This window comes from Durio zibethinus, chromosome 11, assembly GCF_047325235.1.
Source record: "Durio zibethinus cultivar Kanyao isolate XHJ-2024 chromosome 11, ASM4732523v1, whole genome shotgun sequence".
NCBI classification, from domain to species: Eukaryota; Viridiplantae; Streptophyta; class Magnoliopsida; order Malvales; family Malvaceae; genus Durio; species Durio zibethinus.
The window spans coordinates 23,920,768-23,940,383 of NC_143172.1; the positions used below are offsets into that span (position 1 = coordinate 23,920,768).

The 19,616-nt window shown below is 33.3% G+C and overlaps 1 protein-coding gene and 1 pseudogene across 1 annotated transcript; one reads left to right on the forward strand and one right to left on the reverse strand.

Annotated features, from left to right (window-relative positions):
* Nucleotides 1-6,081: 6,081 nt before the first annotated feature.
* LOC149516199 (small ribosomal subunit protein uS4y pseudogene) lies at nucleotides 6,082-10,144 on the reverse strand (annotated as a pseudogene).
* Nucleotides 10,145-11,063: 919 nt separating this feature from the next.
* LOC149516200 (uncharacterized) lies at nucleotides 11,064-12,499 on the forward strand. Its single transcript, XM_089768736.1, has 5 exons — nucleotides 11,064-11,351; nucleotides 11,454-11,669; nucleotides 11,790-11,882; nucleotides 11,974-12,087; nucleotides 12,182-12,499. The coding sequence occupies exons 1-5, from the start codon at nucleotides 11,064-11,066 to the stop codon at nucleotides 12,497-12,499; spliced, it is 1,029 nt and encodes a 342-aa protein (XP_089624862.1).
* Nucleotides 12,500-19,616: the final 7,117 nt, after the last annotated feature.

Consider the following 19,616-nt stretch of genomic DNA (forward strand, 5'->3'; position numbering starts at 1 on the left):
AGTTAGTGTTAGTCTCTGCGCTTTATTTAAATAGCAAACGAATCAATTGTTATAACATGTGGGATATCTTCCTCTTTTCATATGTGTCGATTGGTGACTTTGAGTTTGAGGTTTTATCTGAAGCCTAAAATCATTGTTCTAGCCAAAATTGATGATTACCAAAGATCAACTACTTTTGTTTGCGTCACAAACCTACGAATTTCCTAATAAATATGGAAGCAACCCGTCTCAGCAGAACCCTGTTTCCGCTTCCATTATCACGCAATACTAGATTGCTTTTTGTTCTTCTTTGGATAGTTACATAATAGCTAGCTTGATAAGATAAATTGATATTAAAAATAGGTTTAGATTAACCAATATCTCCTTAAGAAGGGAACTTCATGAAAAATTTATATAGTTTTGCAACCCTGGAGTAATAAACTGAAGGATTTAGAGCAGAGAAAGAACAAACAAAGACAGCAGAAACTAATCTGTCACTTGAAGTAAATTGACTCATTTGATCATGAGCTTCATTTCATTAATTTATAGGCTTGAAAAATACAAAAGTTGTTGGCCTAACAGCATGGGTCACCATGCACAGACCCATCATTTTACCTAAACTAATCTGCTGCCAGAAAGTTTCAGTAGAAATGCCATACTAACTTGCTTCAACCACTAACACACTAACATGCTTCAGTACTAGCATGCTTCAACCACTAACACTCTTCTTTGGTATTTCTGCTGGAAACACCAAGACCTTTCCTTAATGTTTCAAACCTTGCCTTTGGTAAGGCTTTGGTCAGAATATCTGCAATTTGATCTTCTGACTTGCAATGCACCAGTTTCACTTCATTCTCAGCTTCAACTTCTCTAATAAAGTGATACTTGATCTTAATATGCTTAGTTCTTCCATGAAACACAGGGTTCTTGACCATTGCAACTGCTGACTGATTATCACAAAAAATTTCTGTTGGATCATCTTGCTTTTGACTCAAATCCAACAGAATTTTCCTTAGCCAAATTGCTTGATTAACAGCAGCTGCAGCAGCTATATACTCTGCTTCTGCTGTTGATTGAGCCACTGTTCCTTGTTTCTTTGAATTCCAGCTGAACACATTTAATCTAATGAAAAACACATAGCCTGAAGTGTTTTTCATGTCTTTATGAGAGCCAGCCCAGTCATTGTCTGTGAATCCTACCAATCTTGAACTGTCATTCTTCTTGAACCAAATTCCAAGTTCATTGGTTCCTTTGACATATCTCAACACTCTTTTTGCAGCCTTAAAATGTAACTCACTAGGATTTTGCATGAACCTAGAGAGTAAATTTACAGTATACATGATGTCTGGCCTGGTTGCTGTCAAATACAATAAGCAACCAACCAAGCTTCTATAAATAGAGCCATCAACTTTGTTAACTCCATCTTCCTTAACAAGTTTCTCATTTTGAGCCAAAAGAGTGTTGACTGGTTTGCAATTTTCCATCCCAAACTTATTCAGGATTTCATTTGCATATTTTCTTTGACAAATGAAGATTCCTTGCTGGTCTTGATGAATCTCTATTCCAAGAAAATAAGACATTTCTCCCATGTCTATCATCTCAAAAATTTCCTGCATTTGGAGCTTAAAATCTTCCACAATAGCTGATTTGCTACCTGTCACCAGAAGATCATCAACATACAAAGAAACAATCAACAGATCATTACTGTTAAAAACTTTAATGTACAATGTTGCTTCACTGAGGCTTTTCTTGAATCCTAACTTCAGTAAATGATCATCAATTCTGGAATTCCACACTCTGGGAGCTTGTTTTAATCCATACAAAGCCTTCTTGAGTAGATAGACTTTGCCTTCATGTCCTTTGGTAACAAAACCATCAGGTTGTTCAATGTAGATCTCCTCCTCAAGATAACCATTCAAGAAGGCAGATTTGACATCAAGTTGGTATATTTTCCAACTTTGTTGAGTTGCTAAGGCTAATAACAGCCTTATAGTGTCCAACCTTGCAACTGGAGCAAATGTCTCTGAAAAATCAACACCAAGCTGTTGGGAGTAGCCTTTAGCTACCAATTTAGCTTTAAGTTTGTTGATGGAACCATCAGCATTCAATTTTTTGTTGAAAATCCATTTGACACTAATGATGTTTTTGTTACTTGGTCTGTCAACCAGTATCCATGTTTGATTTTTTTCAATCATTTGAATCTCCTCCTTCATGGCATTTTTCCACTCTGAAAATTTGACAGCTTTTTCAAAGCTTGCAGGTTCAAGAATGGCAACATTTGATCTTTGATAAATATCTATGAGTGGTCTGATTCCTCTCACTGGTTCATGATCAATGATTTCATTTTCAAACATATAATTTTCTTGATCTTGAAAGCTTATCATGTCTGCAGCAATTTGCTTGACTGATTTTTCCTTTGATTTTTCCTAATTCCAGGCAGCTTGCTCATTAAATCTCACATTTTTACTTACAATCATCTTGCCTGTAAGTGGATTGTAAGTCCTATAGCCTTTGGTGATGTTGCTATAGCCCAGAAAAATACATATTTCTGCTTTTTGATCAAGCTTGTCCTTTTTGATATCAGGAACGAACACATAACAGATGCTGCCAAAAATTTTGAGGTGGTGCACTGATGGTTTGCTTCCATTCCAGGCTTTAAAAGGAGTGTTTCCCTTCAAAGCTTTTGTGGGCAGCCTGTTGAGCAAATAGACAGAGGTATTGACTGCCTCTGTCCAAAATTTCTTTGAAAGATTCTTCTCAAACAGCATGCATCTTACCATCTCCATGATTGTTCTATTCTTCCTTTCACTGACTCCATTTTGTTGTGGAGTGTAAGTTGCTGTCAGTTGGTGTTCAATTCTTGCAACTTCACAAAACTCATTAAATCTGTCAGATGTGTATTCAGTACCATTGTCTGACCTTATGATCTTGATTTTGCAGCCACTTTGATTCTCAATCCAAGCCTTGAACTTTCAAAATACATTTGCAATTTCAGACTTTTATTTCATGAAGTAAATCCAACACATTCTAGTAAAGTCATCTATAAAAGCAATGAAATATCTACTGCCATTCAAGGACAAGGTTCTCATAGGACCACAAACATCAGTATGAACAAGTTGTAATCTTTCAGTTGCCCTCAATGCTTTGTTAATTGCAAATGGAAACTTACTTTGTTTTCCTAGTTGACAGACTTCACACACTCCAGCACTGACTTCAACAGTAGGCATGTTTAATACAAGATCATTTTTATGCATGAAATTCAATGCATTGTAGTTGAAATGTCTCATCCTTTTATGCCATAAAGAAGATTCATCATGTGAAGTAGCATATGCAGAGGAGTTTGCTTCATGCCAATTCAAGGAAAAACATTTTCCTTTCATATTAACAGTAAAGAGTTCATGGCCAGTGGGATCATGAATTATGCATGCCTTGTCTTTGAAGACTAAAGAGTAGTTATTTTCTAGCAACTGTCCTACACTTAACAGGTTTTGATCTATTTTGGGCACAAATAACACATATGAAATGAGTTTGGTACCTGTTGGTGTCTCAACTGCCACTACTCCTTTTCCTTTGACTTCTATGAAATCACCATTACCTATTCTGACTTTAGAGATGCAGGTCTTGTCTAGTTCTTTGAATATGTTGATATCAGATGCCATATGGTGTGTGCAGTCACTGTCAATGAGCCATGCACTGGAGGAGGTTCTGGTTCCATAGCAAGTTGCAACAAAAACTTGCTCTTCTAGCTGTTGTTGATTGTCAGCAACTCTGGCTTGTTGATCTGGCTGCTGATGTTTTTTGCTTTTACATACCTTTTCCATGTGACCAAGCTGCCTACAGTACCTACATTGTATGTTAGGTTTGTACCAGCAATATTTCTCCAAGTGAGTAGTCTTTTTGTAGTGAGAGCATGGTGGAAATTTTCCTTTCTTTTTACTGTTTCTAGAACCTTGGTTTCTTTGGTCTCCTTGTTTTCTGCCTTTACTTTCTGTTTGCATCTTGCCTTTCTCCTTGGCTGTAAAAGCACCTTCTGTTGAATTCTCTTGTCTGATAGCCCTTCTTTGCTCTTGAGCTTGTAGAGCATTGAACAATTCTGCTGGAGTTATCTTGGTCAGGTCCTTAGAGTCTTCAAGGGATGAGATTTTTGACTCAAACCTCTCTGGTAAGCTGACAAGAACTTTCTCTACAATTTTTTTGTCTGACAGCTCCTCACCAAGTAATCTAATCTTGTTTACTATCTTCATGAGTCTGTCATTGTACTCCTTTAAATTTTCAGACTCCTTCATCTTTAAGACTTCAAACTCTCTTCTAAGATTCAACACTTGCATTTGTCTTGTCTTGTCACTGCCTTGAAACTCTTCCTTGAGCACATCCCAAGCTTGTTTTACAGTTTCACAAGTCATGATTCTAATGAATATGTCATCAGAAACTGAAGACTCAATACAGCTTTTAGCCTTATACCTCTTTGCCTTTTCTTCACTATAATTTTTCATTTGAGTTACTGTTGGATTTGCAGGAAGTTGTGGTGGTTCCTTCTCATTTTCCACCACTTCCCACAAATCAAAAGCACTCAAATAAATCTTCATTTTGACAGCCCATATCTGGTAGTTCTCACCAGAAAAAATAGGAGGTGGAGGTAAGGAGCAATTGCTTGAGGCCATTTAAGGTTGACAAAGGCTGGCTGGAAAGTGTTTGATGGCTTTTCACTCAATTTTTGAAACTCACAGATCCTCTAAGAACTTAAAGAATGCTCTGATACCAATTGAAGGATTTAGAGCAAAGGAAGAACAAACAAAGACAGCAGAAACTAATCTGTCACTTGAAGTAAATTGGCTCATTTGATCATGAGCTTCATTTCATTAATTTATAGGTTTGAAAAATACAAAAGTTGTTGGCCTAACAGCATGGGTCACCATGCACAGACCCATCATTTTACCTAAACTAATCTGCTGCCAGAAAGTTTCAGCAGAAATGTCATACTAACTTGCTTCAACCACTAACACACTAACATGCTTCAGTACTAGCATGCTTCAACCACTAACATAAACTCCAATCATATCAAAGTACAAAGTAGCAGAAAGTTCAGCAGAAACTAAATTAATACTCCAAAGTTCAAAACTGCAAGAAGTTTTCTGTTCTGGCTAGAAAATAAGCTGCCTCGTTTCTTCTACGAAGCAATGGCTAATTTTGGTGCTATAGAATTGACACCTTGAAGCATCTACAATCAGCTATTAGAGTTTTAAAGGGGTGAGTGTCCACAGTCAACATTAGCATTTTCAATCTTGGGAGGCATAATTCACTTGAAAATTTTAACTAAGCCTGTAGTGACGCAAAGAGTTGAGCTATTAAAAGCCCATTCTCTAATATAGCTCAGCTTGTTGAATAATGAAACAATACCAAACCTCAAGTGATATGCCAAAATCGTCACTCATTACTTCTTTAGGCTGCAAGCCCTGGACTGCTGCGTTGACCCATCTAATTTCAGTTTAGCCCATCTGTAGGTTACTTGTTTCTAGCCAATGTGAAGAGTTAAAAGAAGTTTTAGCAAATTCACTGTAAGAGCATTCCTTTCCACATTCCAGCAAGATAACAGAAGTGTTAAGAATGTTTATAGAATCAAGTAATTTTCTTTCAAGAATCTGGCTTTGGGAAGGTACTAACAGCAGCAAATGAAAATCAGATTCCGAGAAGATCAGAAAGCACAAACACAATTTGATTTAAGCCAGGCGAAGTAGACGGGAAAAATAGGAATAACATTAAGAACGGCCTTAATTAAAGTGAGCCTTCCAGCATTGGGGAGACAAATCTCACTTCGTTCATATGAATCATTTTCAACTTCGAAAATCTCCTTGCTCTAAAACTAATATTTGTCTCACTTTGGAGAGAAAATAGAATTTATCACCATATTCTTCAATATAAGGAAACATATGCTGTATGCAATTATGAAAAAGGAAAACTACATTCTCTTGGAAGCTAAACAAAATTCTGTAAAATACAATGTCCAAAAATATAGAAGCCAAAATTTTATCCAAGCAAACACCAAGACATCTTAAGTCATGTAAAAGTAGCTTAGATGAGATAGCCATACCCCAAGTCTGTAACTATCCGCAAAAGATAAAAAACCCATTAATCATTCTTCATCCTCTTCATCTCCATCTCCATCTCCATCAGCAGCCCTCTTGGCAGCGGCCCTCTGCTTCCTTCTCTTTACTCTTCCAGGACATCCACCACCAAACGGACTAGTGAGAGAGAAATCAATGAGTTTTTGTGAATCAACTCTAACCATGAAAGAAGGAATGTTGACCACCTGCCTGCCAACGCTGCACAGCCAGAAGAAATTGAGCAGAGTATTAATGGACAAATGATAATTATTCTGCAATATTTTAAACACGAAAGAATTACTCAAACAGAATTGAATAAACCAACATAACTAGATAACACATTAAATAAACACAAAAATACTTCTATTGGTATATAAAAAAAATCGAACAGAATTTAGTAATCAAACAAGAAAATCAAGAAAAAGCATCCCAATGTCGACACGTAATAGATCAATAGAAAAAAGTTTTGATACAATAAAGTTAGTATCTTATTGCAGCATGCATAACCAGAAGCAACAGAACAAAGGAAATAGTTCACAATATTTATTCCAATATTCAAGTGATAGAAGCAAAAAAATGTCCCTCATTCAAAAGAAAAGTTGCACTATTTGTTTTGTGTACTTCCTATAACTAATGACATAATAACCCATATTTTACCAGTAAATCATATTGATTTTACAGTATAACCAATAATTAACATTTCGGGATCAAGAAAACACAACTTATATATCATATCATCCGGATAAAAGAATAAGTCAGAAACATACAGGCTAAAAGTTGATGTCAACAGCCATCATTCTCAACTGGCATCAAAAGAGTTATATAAGCTCACCTGATATGCCTCTGCCTGATAAGGACTCGGGAATGGTGGATAGATTTAGCCATACCAGCCTTGAATACAAGAGTCTGAAGGCGGCGCTGAAGGAAGTTCACGGTCAAGTCCAAGACATAATCAAGCTTGTTCTGGCTCTCATCCAAGAGTCCCATGTCGATTCATCCTGCGAAGAAGAGCCTCACCCTGACGTGGGTTCTTCTCATCAAGGGTCAGCGGATCCCTTGCAGCATTTCTGATACGGCTCAGAGCATACTGAACTCTCCAGAGCTCCCACTTGCAATGCAGCCCGTACTCTCCCACCAGCTTCAGCTCAGCATGTAATCGTTCCTTTTCATAAGGACGACTAGGCTTCTTAAATGTCCTTCCATCTGTAATCATTCATAAGTTTACACAACAATGAGAAAAAAAATCATTATCCAGCAAATCATTTACCAAACCAACACACAAACTTCAGGTCTGAACACCCATTTTTGTTAGGACAAAGGCAGCACCTTTTTTTTCAAGATCAATAAAATAAAATAAAGGAACACACGCACATTTCCATTTTATTTTTCCTCTGGTTTATAACCTACTACAAGCTTTGGTTCAGGATAGTTGCTTTTGAGGAGATGAATGGTTGGTTATATAGCAGTGGCCCATAAAATTCACTAATCAATTTTCCAAAGTTAAATTTCCAGATCCAAGCTCTAAAAGGGTGAACCGCTTCAAGTCTTTGCATACAAAAGCATAAGATACACTATCTGTCATATCCGCCATCTGAATTGAAGCGGTAAAAATTGCTTGGTACAACCACCATGGAAAGACAATGTGAAGAAAATCACAGCTGGTATATTTATGTCCAATTCAAACAAGTTAATGCTTTAAATTATTGCAATTCATACAAAGGAAAGACGAGGGAAACTCCTTTGCGCGTGGATGGTTGAATTTCCTCGGATGAAAAGACCAGCTTTGAAGGCACATCCTATTGGCCACTAGTTCTATCATGCAAGATTACTTCTTGCAGAGCATCTGGCTTTTGCATTTGTTGTTTATCCTTACATTTTCAACATCTGCAACAATGCATTAAAAACAATTGATAGTCCAATTATGTGTCAAACCGAGTAACCATGATGGATTCAAGCGGCAGGAGGTTTTTTACTGGCTCTGCGAATCCAGCCTCTCATCACGCTGTCCACTCCACTCTAAGGAGCTAGACGGTACTCGAGCTAAACTATTTGCTAGGAACGGGCAGGCCAAATATTAGGCACAATGGATCCTGCTGCATGAGTTAAGCCAATGTCCGATTGCTATATTGCCCCCACATGAGCAACAAGCTTGCGTTACTCAGCTCGGCGATGAAATCTTCTACTTACATTATATTTAAGAAATATGTGGATGTTGTAAGCAAGAGATGTGGGTTTTCAATTGACTCCCTTTTTCAGAAAGCATCTTATCGAGGCGGTGAAGTCTGAGGCCTTATCAGAAGAGAACAGTTGAATTGAAGGTAGTGAGTGCCAAATTCTATTTCAAATACTACGTAACTCTAAAATTCTAACTATTTGAAAATGAATGTATTATGGGACAAAAAATCTGATACTAGAATTTATTTTTAATTAAATTTCAAGATAAAATTTTAGGATTATATAGCTGCCAAATTTACGCAATTATATTTTGCATTACCTAACAAGAAAGAAAAAAAAAAACATTTTCATTAATGTAAAACTTTCCTCCAAAAAAATTCATATTGACAGAAAATCTGGCATACTTAATTTAACCATATACCTCAAGCTTCACAGAGCCATGTAGATAAAAGCGAGCACCGGCCTGCAATCCTTCCACTGCCATAAGCGGACGGTTTGCGATGGCTCTGTGAACCCAACCTCACGGAGGACCTTCCACTCTAGGAATCTACCACCTTGAACCCGACTCGGCAAGTACAACCAACGGTACATCACCTAACCGCCCCACAGGAGCTAAAAGCTGGCGTTACACAACTCAGCTGGCGGGGCTCTTCTTTGTGCTTTTTTTAAATTGCAAACAGATAAACTATTATACCGATGTGGGATTGCTTCCACTTTTCATGTATGTTGTGACGAGTGGTGACTTTGAGGTCTTATCTGAAGCTTAAAATCATCGTTCTTGTCAAAATTGATGATTGACAAAGATTAACTGGATTTACTTGCATTACAAACCTAATAATTACCTAATAAAAATGAAAGCAACGCATCTCAGCAGAACTTTCTTTCCGCCACCTTTATCGCACAATAATGGATTTCTTTTTGTTTTTCATTGGATAGTTACATGGTGGCTTGATCAGATAAATTGACATTAAACATTAGTTTAGAATCGATTTGTTTTAACTAATATCTCCTTAAAAAGGGAACTTCATGAAAATTAAACAGCGTTTGCAACCCTAGAGTAATAAATTTCAATAATAAAATAGTATAAAATGACAGAAAGTAATCTTCAATTTCAGGAGAATATGTGATTTTTGGAAAAATGTAAATACCTAGCAATGAGTGATTCTTCATAATATGAGATTGATAGATTCTTTGGTAGTTGAGAATCTCAAATAACTTAATCACGTATTTTTATTATAATGTCCTTCACTATATAAAAAACACAACAAATAGTTAATAAAAATAATAGATAATTAATGCGTTTCAGCTCCTAAATATGTAGTATTCGAGTGCCCAAATATATATATAAAAAAAAATTAATCAAGTCCTGCGTTAAGTTCATCTAAGAAACACATGAAATAATCCACTATTATTACGTTTTAAAGCCTAGAAACATAATATCCGAGTGGTTTAAAAAAAATATCATTATCAATTACTACATTTTTATTCCAAGGAACACAGTAAAAACGACAATTAATGTGTATCAAATCATAAAATATAAAGAACAATTATTGCATTTAGCTTTAAAGAAATGCAATAATTGATTATAAACATGATTTAAAAATGAACAATTACTGCGTTTCACTTCAAAGAAATATAGTAATTTATTATACACATGTTATATTACAATGAAAAATTACTATGTTTCTGTTAAAGGAAACACGGTAATTGAGCTTTAATTAAAAAATACAACAAAAACCCTAAACCTAAAATTGAATCAATTATATTTTTATAGAGGATAAAACTTAAACCCCAAAACCCTTGGCCGAACCTTAAACTACAAAACCTTCGACCGAACCTTCTCGGTACTTTGTCTCCTTTATCGCCCCCATCATCACTATCAATCCCATGTCGTCGATTAAGGTAAAAATGTGTTTACCTTTTCATATATATTAGAAAGCATCTACTGTCTATTTTTTTACATAAATATCTCAGAAATATGTCAACTATTGATTGAGTAGTTTTTAAACAATAAACATTAAAACTCATTTATTAAACTTAGAATCAAAGCTATGTCATTTTTATTTATGAATTTGTTGTAAACAATTGCTTGCATCTCTGTCATACTGATTAACTATATTTTAATGTTTTGATTGTCAACGAAATCTTAGGACAAGAGCATTTAAAAAAATAAAAATAAAAAATATGTTAAATCTTAGTCTTCTTTACTAAGTAGGTGCTAGAATTTTTTTTTCTCTTGTAGTCTGCGTGAAATTCTAGTGTTGTTCCAATTTTTCTAATCAAATTCTAGTATTGTTCATATGTATTAAAAATTATTTTCTTAGCACTCATGATAAAAAATATCCTATCCAGGTTGTGATATTGCAATTTACATTATTTTAGCCAAAAAAAAGAATTTTTTTTATGTAATTTTTTCGCATGTTCTCGAATGGTGATGTTATTAGTTCAGAAAAGAAATTAATCTTTAATATGTTAAAGATTTACATTTTTTTCTTCTATAGTGGCAAACATGGAAAACTTTGTCAAGGTATAAGATTCAACAACAGTTAAAAACTTAAAATATGAAGTTTGCCTCATAATAGTTAAATTATTAAAGTTGAATTTGATTTTTGATAGGTAAGGTGAATATTTCTTTTGTTGTTGATTATTAGCATTTATGTACATTTATAAATCAATTTATTTAATTTATGTTTAATACATGTAATCTATGCTATTGTCATTCCACATTTAAATTGCTTGATATATTCAATATATGTATTTGTTGCTAATGGCATTCCATATTTAGATTCGTATATATTAGTTGATATTATGGCTTCTGAAGAATATATGTCTACCTCTACCGAACATGAAGAAGAACATGGTATTAACACATACTCTTCGAAAAAAAGAAAAGTTAGAGGACGTGGTAAATTGGTTGAAGCAACCGGAAAAAAAATACATGTTGACTTCAATGCAGATGGGCAGCCTATGTTAAGTGGTGCATCAAAGATGGCTAGCCATATTGGATGTGTTGTCCGACAAACAATATCAATTAATTACGACAGTTGGAGAAAGGTTCCAGTAGATTCAAAAGACTGTATATGGGATTCAGTTGTGGTAAGTTATAATAATTAAATAACATATTATTGATCGTTTATGTCTATTGTTTATGGAATGTAATTATGCTCTTCTTGACACCTTTTAATATAATCTTTCAAGGAACGCTTTGATGTCCCAGTTGAATATAAAAAGTTTGTGTTGCAATCTGCTGGGGTAAAATTCAGAGATTTTAAAAGTAGATTGACAACAAATTTTATTTTGCCATTTGCTGACAATGTTGAACATTTGGCTCATCCTCCATCGACATATTCAGATGTTATTAGTGACAAAGAATGGGCAAAATTTGTTTCAGCTCGTCTATCAGATAAATTCAGCGTATGCATAACAAGCTTCATTTGTTTTCATTGATTTGATATTCATTAATCCCATACATGGTTATTTAATTTAGAGTGAACTACAAGCTAAACCATTTATTATTGATTTTGCTTTTTGTAGAAAACAAAAGAAGCTCAAAAGAAAATACGGGCCCAAAAAGTATATCACCATCGAGTATCAAAAAAAGGGTATGCAAATGTGAAGCATGAACTTGTAAGTATTTGATACTAGTTATTATACACATGGTTTATGATTTTTAATTCATTTAATAAAGTTGTCAACTTATATTTTCATATGGTTTTAGGAAACATCCAGCACAGGTATCGAAATATCAAGATGGGATGTTTGGAAAAAAGCACATATGTCAAAATTTGGAACCTATGGGAATGAAGCAACTGAACAAATGGCTAAAAAGATTGTAAGTTCATTTTGAAGTTATATCTCGTTTGCTATTTCACCATTTATGCATCTTAATATATTGTATTTATTTATGTTTGCATGTTATGTTTTAGGATGACATTGCTATGAAATTCACATCTGGTGAACTTCCAATTGGTCCTGGCGAAGATGTGATGACCATTGCTTTTGGTTCAAAAGAAAGACCTGGTCGTGTTAGGGGGGTTGGGAGCTTTGTTTCTCCAACAACTTATTTTAAAACTCAATCTAAACCTCGCACCTCAAAAACTGTTAAATATAAATCCATAATAGAACAACAACAACAACGAATTGATGAGCAACAACAACAAATTGCTGAATTGAAGGCACAGCTAGCTTCAACACAAATTAACATGATTCCATGCCAATCTTTTAGTGACCTTGTCAAAAATTAATTCGTGGATCAAGTGTTTGAGCAAACCTCTTCTTTGGTAATCATCATTCTTATGATTTTTGTGATGTTTATGATTTTTTTAGGATTTAATTTTTTATTGGATTTTTTATTTGATTGTATTTTAAAATATTTTATTTTTTTATTTTACAGGTGTCGCAATGGTTTTGAGGACTACTTAATGAATTTTGAAATTTTCAAAAATAAGGGGACTTACCACCAATCTTCTTTGGCTAGGTGTGATTAGGCACCTAAAAGTTTATCTTTTTAATAAAACCCTAGAACTAGTTTAAAGTTTATCAAAAAGACAATTTGGTCTTTGGAATCAAAGATGTGTTTGGAAGTACAATTGTGTGAGGAATGATTAACATTCCCATAATGCCTATTTTAAAAACAGTACCAATTAATCTTGTGTTATTCGTTAATTTTAATAAAAAAAAGTCTTAGGTTCAACATTTTAAAAAAAAAATTTCCTTTATTTATTACAACCAAAACCTCTTTCTTTCTTTTTTTTTCATTTGTTTGAAAGATAAATAAGAACATTGTATATTGAAAAATTCTCAAAAATATTTCAATACTTTAATAATATTAAAAAAAATGTTTTTACCTGAGAATTTTTTAGGACTTTTTAAGAATCTCATTCTCGATGGTTCATATTTATCTTCAAAAGTTAATATTTAAAATGTATATAATAACGTAATATTCAAAATTTAATCCAAACAATAATTTTTTTTATAAAAGTTTATTTCTTATTAAATAAAAAGTAAACAAAAATTTTTATTGAAAATTATTTTAATTGCCTATTACTTTGGCAGCATTTTAAAAAAATTTTCTAATCTAGATATTCCTAAAAAATCATCACTTAGATTTTTTTATAATCTTATCCTTGCAGACTCATACTTTCTTTTTCATAATTAAGATGCACATATGATGTAATGCAAATAAAGAAATATGATATCCATGCATAGGTATACCCCATTTATTTATGTATTTATATTTTATTTTGTTTTATCTTAATTTATTTATTATTATTTACCATCATTTCATTTTAAAAAATTGATTATTACTTTTTTCCCTTTCTTTTTATATTTTTCATATTTTTTATTAAAAATTTTATAAATATTCCAATACACTGTTAGTCTTTAAAAAAAAATTTTCACTTAGAGATTTTTAAAGAATCATTACTATGATTTTTTTAAAGATCTTACCATTGAAAATTTTTTTATTAATTATTAATATTTCATTCTAAAAGTTATGGAATAATATAATTTTCGATAAATAAATTTATTTCCTAAAAATACATATTTTATAAATATTTTATATTTTTATTTCTTTTAAAAAAATGTATTCAAATTAAAGGGAAAAAAATCTTTGTATTGAAAAGAACTTCTAAAGATTCTAATATTTTGATAATTTTTAGAATTTTTTTTTCACCTAGAGAATTCTAAAGAATCATTATTCAAACTTTCTGAAATCTCATCATTAAAAAGATTTTCATTTTTATTATTTTTAACATTTTTTATTTTTTATTATTTTTTTCTTTTTTACATTAACAAAAGAAATATTCACACAAAAATAAAAATAAACACTAATAATAATCTTTTAAGAATATGTATTTTCAAAAGAATTATTAATTATTTTCAAGGCAAGCACGTTTTATAAAAGAAAAATATTGACATGAATAATGTTAAAACATTCAAATAAAAAGCCCAAAATGGATAGAAACCATACCCAAAGAAGCCTTGATGTTGAAGCCGAAAAGTCACAAACCTACTAAGCCCAAGTTTGAAACCCAGCTACCGATAAACAAATAATCCAAATGGGTTAGGCCACTGAAACGGATCATGGGTAGGGTCAGCAAATCAACCCGAAACCGTCGGGTTTCGACTGAACCCGATTATTTAGGGGCGGATTTTTTTTTGAAAAAATGGATTTCGGGTCGATTCGGGTCGGGTCGGTTTTATTTTTAAAAATGTCAGATTCGGGAACCCGACCCGACCCGAGATATTTACCAAAATACCCTTACTATATATATAAATAATTTCTTTTAGGGTTCTGAACTTTGTTTTTTTCGTCGAAAATCTTGTTTGTTTACTAACTGATTTGGGAGCATCCGGTTCTGGCATAGTCCCTTTCGACGGATCGACCTCAGGCAGGTGGGCGACTGGTTGGAACCAGATTCGGGCGCATCCAGACTAGGGGTCTTGTTGGAACCAGATTCGGGCGCATCCAATTCTGGGCATAGTCCCTTCCGACGGATCGACCTCAGGCAGTGGTGGGCGACTGGTTGGAACCAGATTTGGGCGCATCCAGTTCTGAGCGTAGTCTCTTCCAACGGATCGACCTCAGGCAGTGGTGGGCGACTGGTTAGAACCAGATTCGGGCGCATCTAGACTAGGGGTCTTGTTGGAATCAGATTTGGGTGCATCCAGTTCTGGGCGTAGTCCCTTCCGACGGATCGACCTCAGGCAGGTGGGCGACTGGTTAGAATCAGATTCGGGCGCATCCAATTCTGGGCGTAGTCCCTTTCGACGGATCGACCTCAGACAGGTGGGCAACTATGTGTTTGTGAATGATAAATTTTGTTTCAAATTTTTTGAATGATGTCTTTGTGAATCTACGTCTAGACCCCAATATAATATGCTTGAATTGAATGTTACCAGTGTCATTGTTTTAGGTTTATAGTATTACTTTTGAGGCTTCTAGTTGTGACAATAGAAGAATATGTAATATTATTTTACTTATGGTCTCAACCTAGAAAAGTCTGTATAAAATCATCATCTTCAAGTTTATGATTAAATGCTTTTGTTGCTTGGAGTCAATGCTAGAGTAACTGTTTGAATTGGATGATATGAACTATCAAAGGAAAAAATTATTACACTAGACTTTTATTGTTATTTTCTTTTTGCAAGAAAAAATGAGTAAAAATAATCATGCTCTCTAATGTATGATAGGCTTAAAATCTCCAATGGCAAGTTGGAATTCCAGTTTTGTTTTAAAAAAATTTAAGGAAACTTAAGTACAATATTAAAGTCTTGAGAAATGGATGCTGAGAAACGTGAAAAAGAATAGTTGTCCTTATGCTTTTAGTAACAGTTAATTTATTTAGTTGCTTTATTTGTTAATATAAAAAATAATAACTCTAATTTTTTTTTTATGAATGAAGGTGAAATGTCTAATTTTGGAGATAATTCGTGTTCTCCAACACCTCCTACTTCTACCTCACATCAGTCACCAATTCAGCAAACTCCTATTCCAACATCTGACGAAAATACAACTCCATCATTAAGTGTGACTAACGATGGTACTGAAGTTGATAATAGTGGGTATAACTCAAGTAAGTTAAAATCAGAAGTATGGAAACATTTTAGAAAAGAGAAGATCAATAATGAATGGAAGGCAATATGTAATTATTGTAAGAAAAAACTTGGTGGTGCTTCTAAGAATGGGACAAGTCATTTGCGTGATCATTCAGAGAGGTGCAGCAAACGATTTTAAATGGATATTCATCAACAAGTGTTGCTAGCAAATCAAAGGAAGGCAGATGGAAAAGTAACATTAAAAAACTTTTCTTTTGATCAAAATGTCACAAGGAGGGAGCTTGCCAAGATGATAATCATGCATGAATACCCCTTATCAATGGTTGATCATATGCAATTCAGAAAGTATTCTTATAGTCTCCAACCTTTGTTTGCTATGCCTTCTCGAAATACTATAAAGAGTGATATTTTAAAGATTTTCAAAGAGGAAAAGGCAAAGACAATATCTAAGTTGAAAGCTAATGAAGGGAGAATTGCTATCACAACTGATATATGGACTGTTGATCACCAAAAAAGAGGATACATGGCTGTCACTGCTCATTATATCGATAATCAATGAAACTTACAAAAACGCATCATCAGGTATATTTTGTTAAATTGTCTTATTTTGATATTGTTTATTTTTTATTAAGTAATTATTATTATTGAATTAATTATTAAATTAGTGTAAATAATTGATTGTTTAATTAGGTTTGAATATGTGCTAACTCCACATACGAAAGAGGTCATTACTTCAAGTTTGATGAAATATTTCTTAGATTGGAATATTGATAGAAAACTTTCATCTATTACAGTGGATAATTGTAGTGTGAATGATGGTGTTATTGAGTTGTTAATTGATAGAATTGGTTGTGATGCACTTTTGCTTAATGAGACTTTTTTTCATATGCGTTATTGTGCACACATCTTGCATTTGATTGTGAAAGATGGATTGAGTGTGATTGGAGATGGAATTGATAGAATTCGTGATAGTGTCCTCTTTTGGAGTGCTACACCAAAGAGATGGGAAAATTTTGAAGAGGCAGCGCGTCAATTGCGCATTCCAACTTTAAAAAAGTTGTGTGTTGATGTCAAAACACGATGAAACTCTACTTACTTAATGCTTCGAACAGCTTTGTTTTATAAAGATGTCTTTTCTCATTGTGTGCAATTACATGGTGATCCTTTGTACAAATATTTGCCAACTGAAAATGATTGGATCATTGCAACTGAGATTTGTGAGAAGTTGAAATTGTTTTATGATATCACTGAAGGTTTTTCTTGCACAAAATATGCTACTGCAAATCTTTATTTTCCTAATGTTTGCAAAATCATATTGGCATTGAATGAATGGATTATGCATACCAATAGAATTATTTCATGTATGGCTGTGAGCATGTTAGGCAAATTTAAAAAATATTGGAATGATGTGCATGGTATAATGGGTGTTGCCATAATTTTAGATCCAAGATAGAAAATAGAGTTGTTGGAGTATTACTTTAAAAAAATTTATGGAGAAAATGCTGAATTTGAAATTGAAAGGATTGTACAAATATGTCGGGATTTGCTTAAGGAGTATGAGGAGAAATTGGCTTTGAAAAAGGAAGAAGGACCTTCTAGTTCAAGCTTTTCATTCTTAGATGGTGTTGATGCTACTGAATTAGGAAATTTGGGAGATTATGATGATTTTGTTTCAAAGAAAAAAAAGAAAAAATCAAAAGTAAAATCAGAGTTAGATCGCTATTTGGATGAAGAAGTCATACCAAAAAAAGGAGATTTTGATATATTGAATTGGTGGAAACTAACTGGACCTCAATTTTTGACCTTACAACTTATTGTTAGAGATATTTATGCCATACCAGTTTCTACTGTTGCTTCAGAGTCTACTTTTATTACCGGAGGGAGATTGGTGAGTGCGCAACGTAATAGACTTCATCCATCAACTATAGAAGCTTTAACATGTTGTCAAAATTGGTTATGGGCTGAAGAAAAAGGTACAATAATGTATATTATGCAATTTTATTTTTTATTTTAGCATATTGTTAGTTATTATATTTTATTGTTATATATTATTTGTTAATAGTTTATTTTTTTATTTGTAGGGTCAATTTCATTAGAAGAAAAGTATTTTTACGAAGATGTTGATGAGAGTGAGATTGAGGAAAAGATAACTAGTTTGGTAAATAATATTATTTTTTTAATTAATTTATTTTTATATTATTATTTTTAAATATATTATTTTATGAGATTTATTTATTCATCTTATTGTTTTATTTTATAGGACTAGTGTGGTTACAGGAGAATGATGATATGGAGCTTAGTGATGATGGAATGATTTATTGTGGTCTTGAAAGATTTTTATCATGTTAGATGAAAGGATGTTCGAACAATTTAGCTTTTTATTGTGGTGATTTAAGCTTTTGATGTTCATCTTGTATCATGTATTATGTTTAAATTTAGTTATTAACTTATGCTTGTTTAATATTTGAATTTTAGTTTACTAAGTTTTATATATTTCATAATTCCATCATCTATGGTAAGAATTTGTGAGTTTGAATTTACTATATTTTATGTATTTTATAATTCTATTATTTATGATGAGAATTTATGAGATTTTTACTAGATAAAAAAATAGTATGTACTAAGTTTGAATTTATGAGTGATTATGTTAAATTTGTTAATGCTTGTAATATATTTAGATTATAATTTATTACATTTTTGGTAAATTTAAATAGGTAGTATATTGAATTCGGGTCGGATCGAGTTAAATTCAGGTAAAAAATATTCTAGCGGGTCGGAGTCGGGTTTTTCAATAACAACTTTCGAGCGGGTACGGATCGGGTATCGAGTAAAATATTGAAGCATCGGGTCGGAGGCGGGGAAAGCAAAAAACTGCCCCGCCCCGCCCCGATGCCAACTCTAATCATGGGCTGCGAGTTCTGGTTGGATAGGTTGTGGGCTGCAAAAATCGGGTCGGGTCTAACCTGGTCAACTCCTTTCTTCTCCTTTCTTTTATTTTTACTACTTCACTATAAAAGTTTTTTTTTTTTTTTCATATTCATTCCAACATTTCTTTAAACAAAAAAATATATATATATATTCTATAACATTTTCAACAAAAAAGCCTAACCGCTGCTCAACCTAAGCACTACTGTCACTACCACCGCTGACCCCTATTTATCAAAATATTCCCCTAAAATACCAAAAAATTTCTCTCTTCCTTCTCTTTCTTATTACTTACTTGGTTTTGCCTAACACTTCTCCTACATTCATAGATTTGAGTCAAAAGTTTTAGCTTTAAGCAAAAAAATTCCACGCTCCGTCTTTTAAAACACTGTGTGCTTCTAGTACGTTCATCCCCTTGTCAATACCTTCTCTTCCTATAAAAATTAAGCCTCAAAACTCCCTTAAACACAAAAAAATTGAAGATTCATTCTTTTGTGCTTTGTTTTTTTTTTTTCTTTTACTCTGGCGTTGTGTTCCCCGTTTAAAAGGATGTGGTTTTTATGTTTTTTTTTTTATGGTTTTTGAGCTTGGTCATAGGGGGATTTTTTAGTTTTTTTTTTTTTTTTGAATATTTAGGTTGATGATGAAACTGGCAACGGGGTGGTTAGACAAGGTTGTGTTTGGGGTAGATGTTTGGTGGTGAAGTTGATGGTGAAATGAAGGGCTATAGTGTGAGGCTTGACTAGGCTAGCTTTGGAAGAGGGTGATTTTGACTGGTGACTTGGTGTTTTAGGCATTGCTTGAGTGGTGTGTGGCCTAGAAAGAGACTAAAAATGGCGATGCTATTTTTGGGCGATGGTGGCATTGGTTGAAGGT

Coding starts and splice junctions, on each gene's coding strand:
- LOC149516200 (XM_089768736.1), top strand. CDS start 11,064: ATGGCTTCTGAAGAATATATGTCTACCTCTACCGAACATGAAGAAGAA. Junction 11,883..11,973: donor CAAATGTGAAGCATGAACTT/GTAAGTATTTGA, acceptor ATATGGTTTTAG/GAAACATCCAGCACAGGTAT. Junction 12,088..12,181: donor AACAAATGGCTAAAAAGATT/GTAAGTTCATTT, acceptor GTTATGTTTTAG/GATGACATTGCTATGAAATT.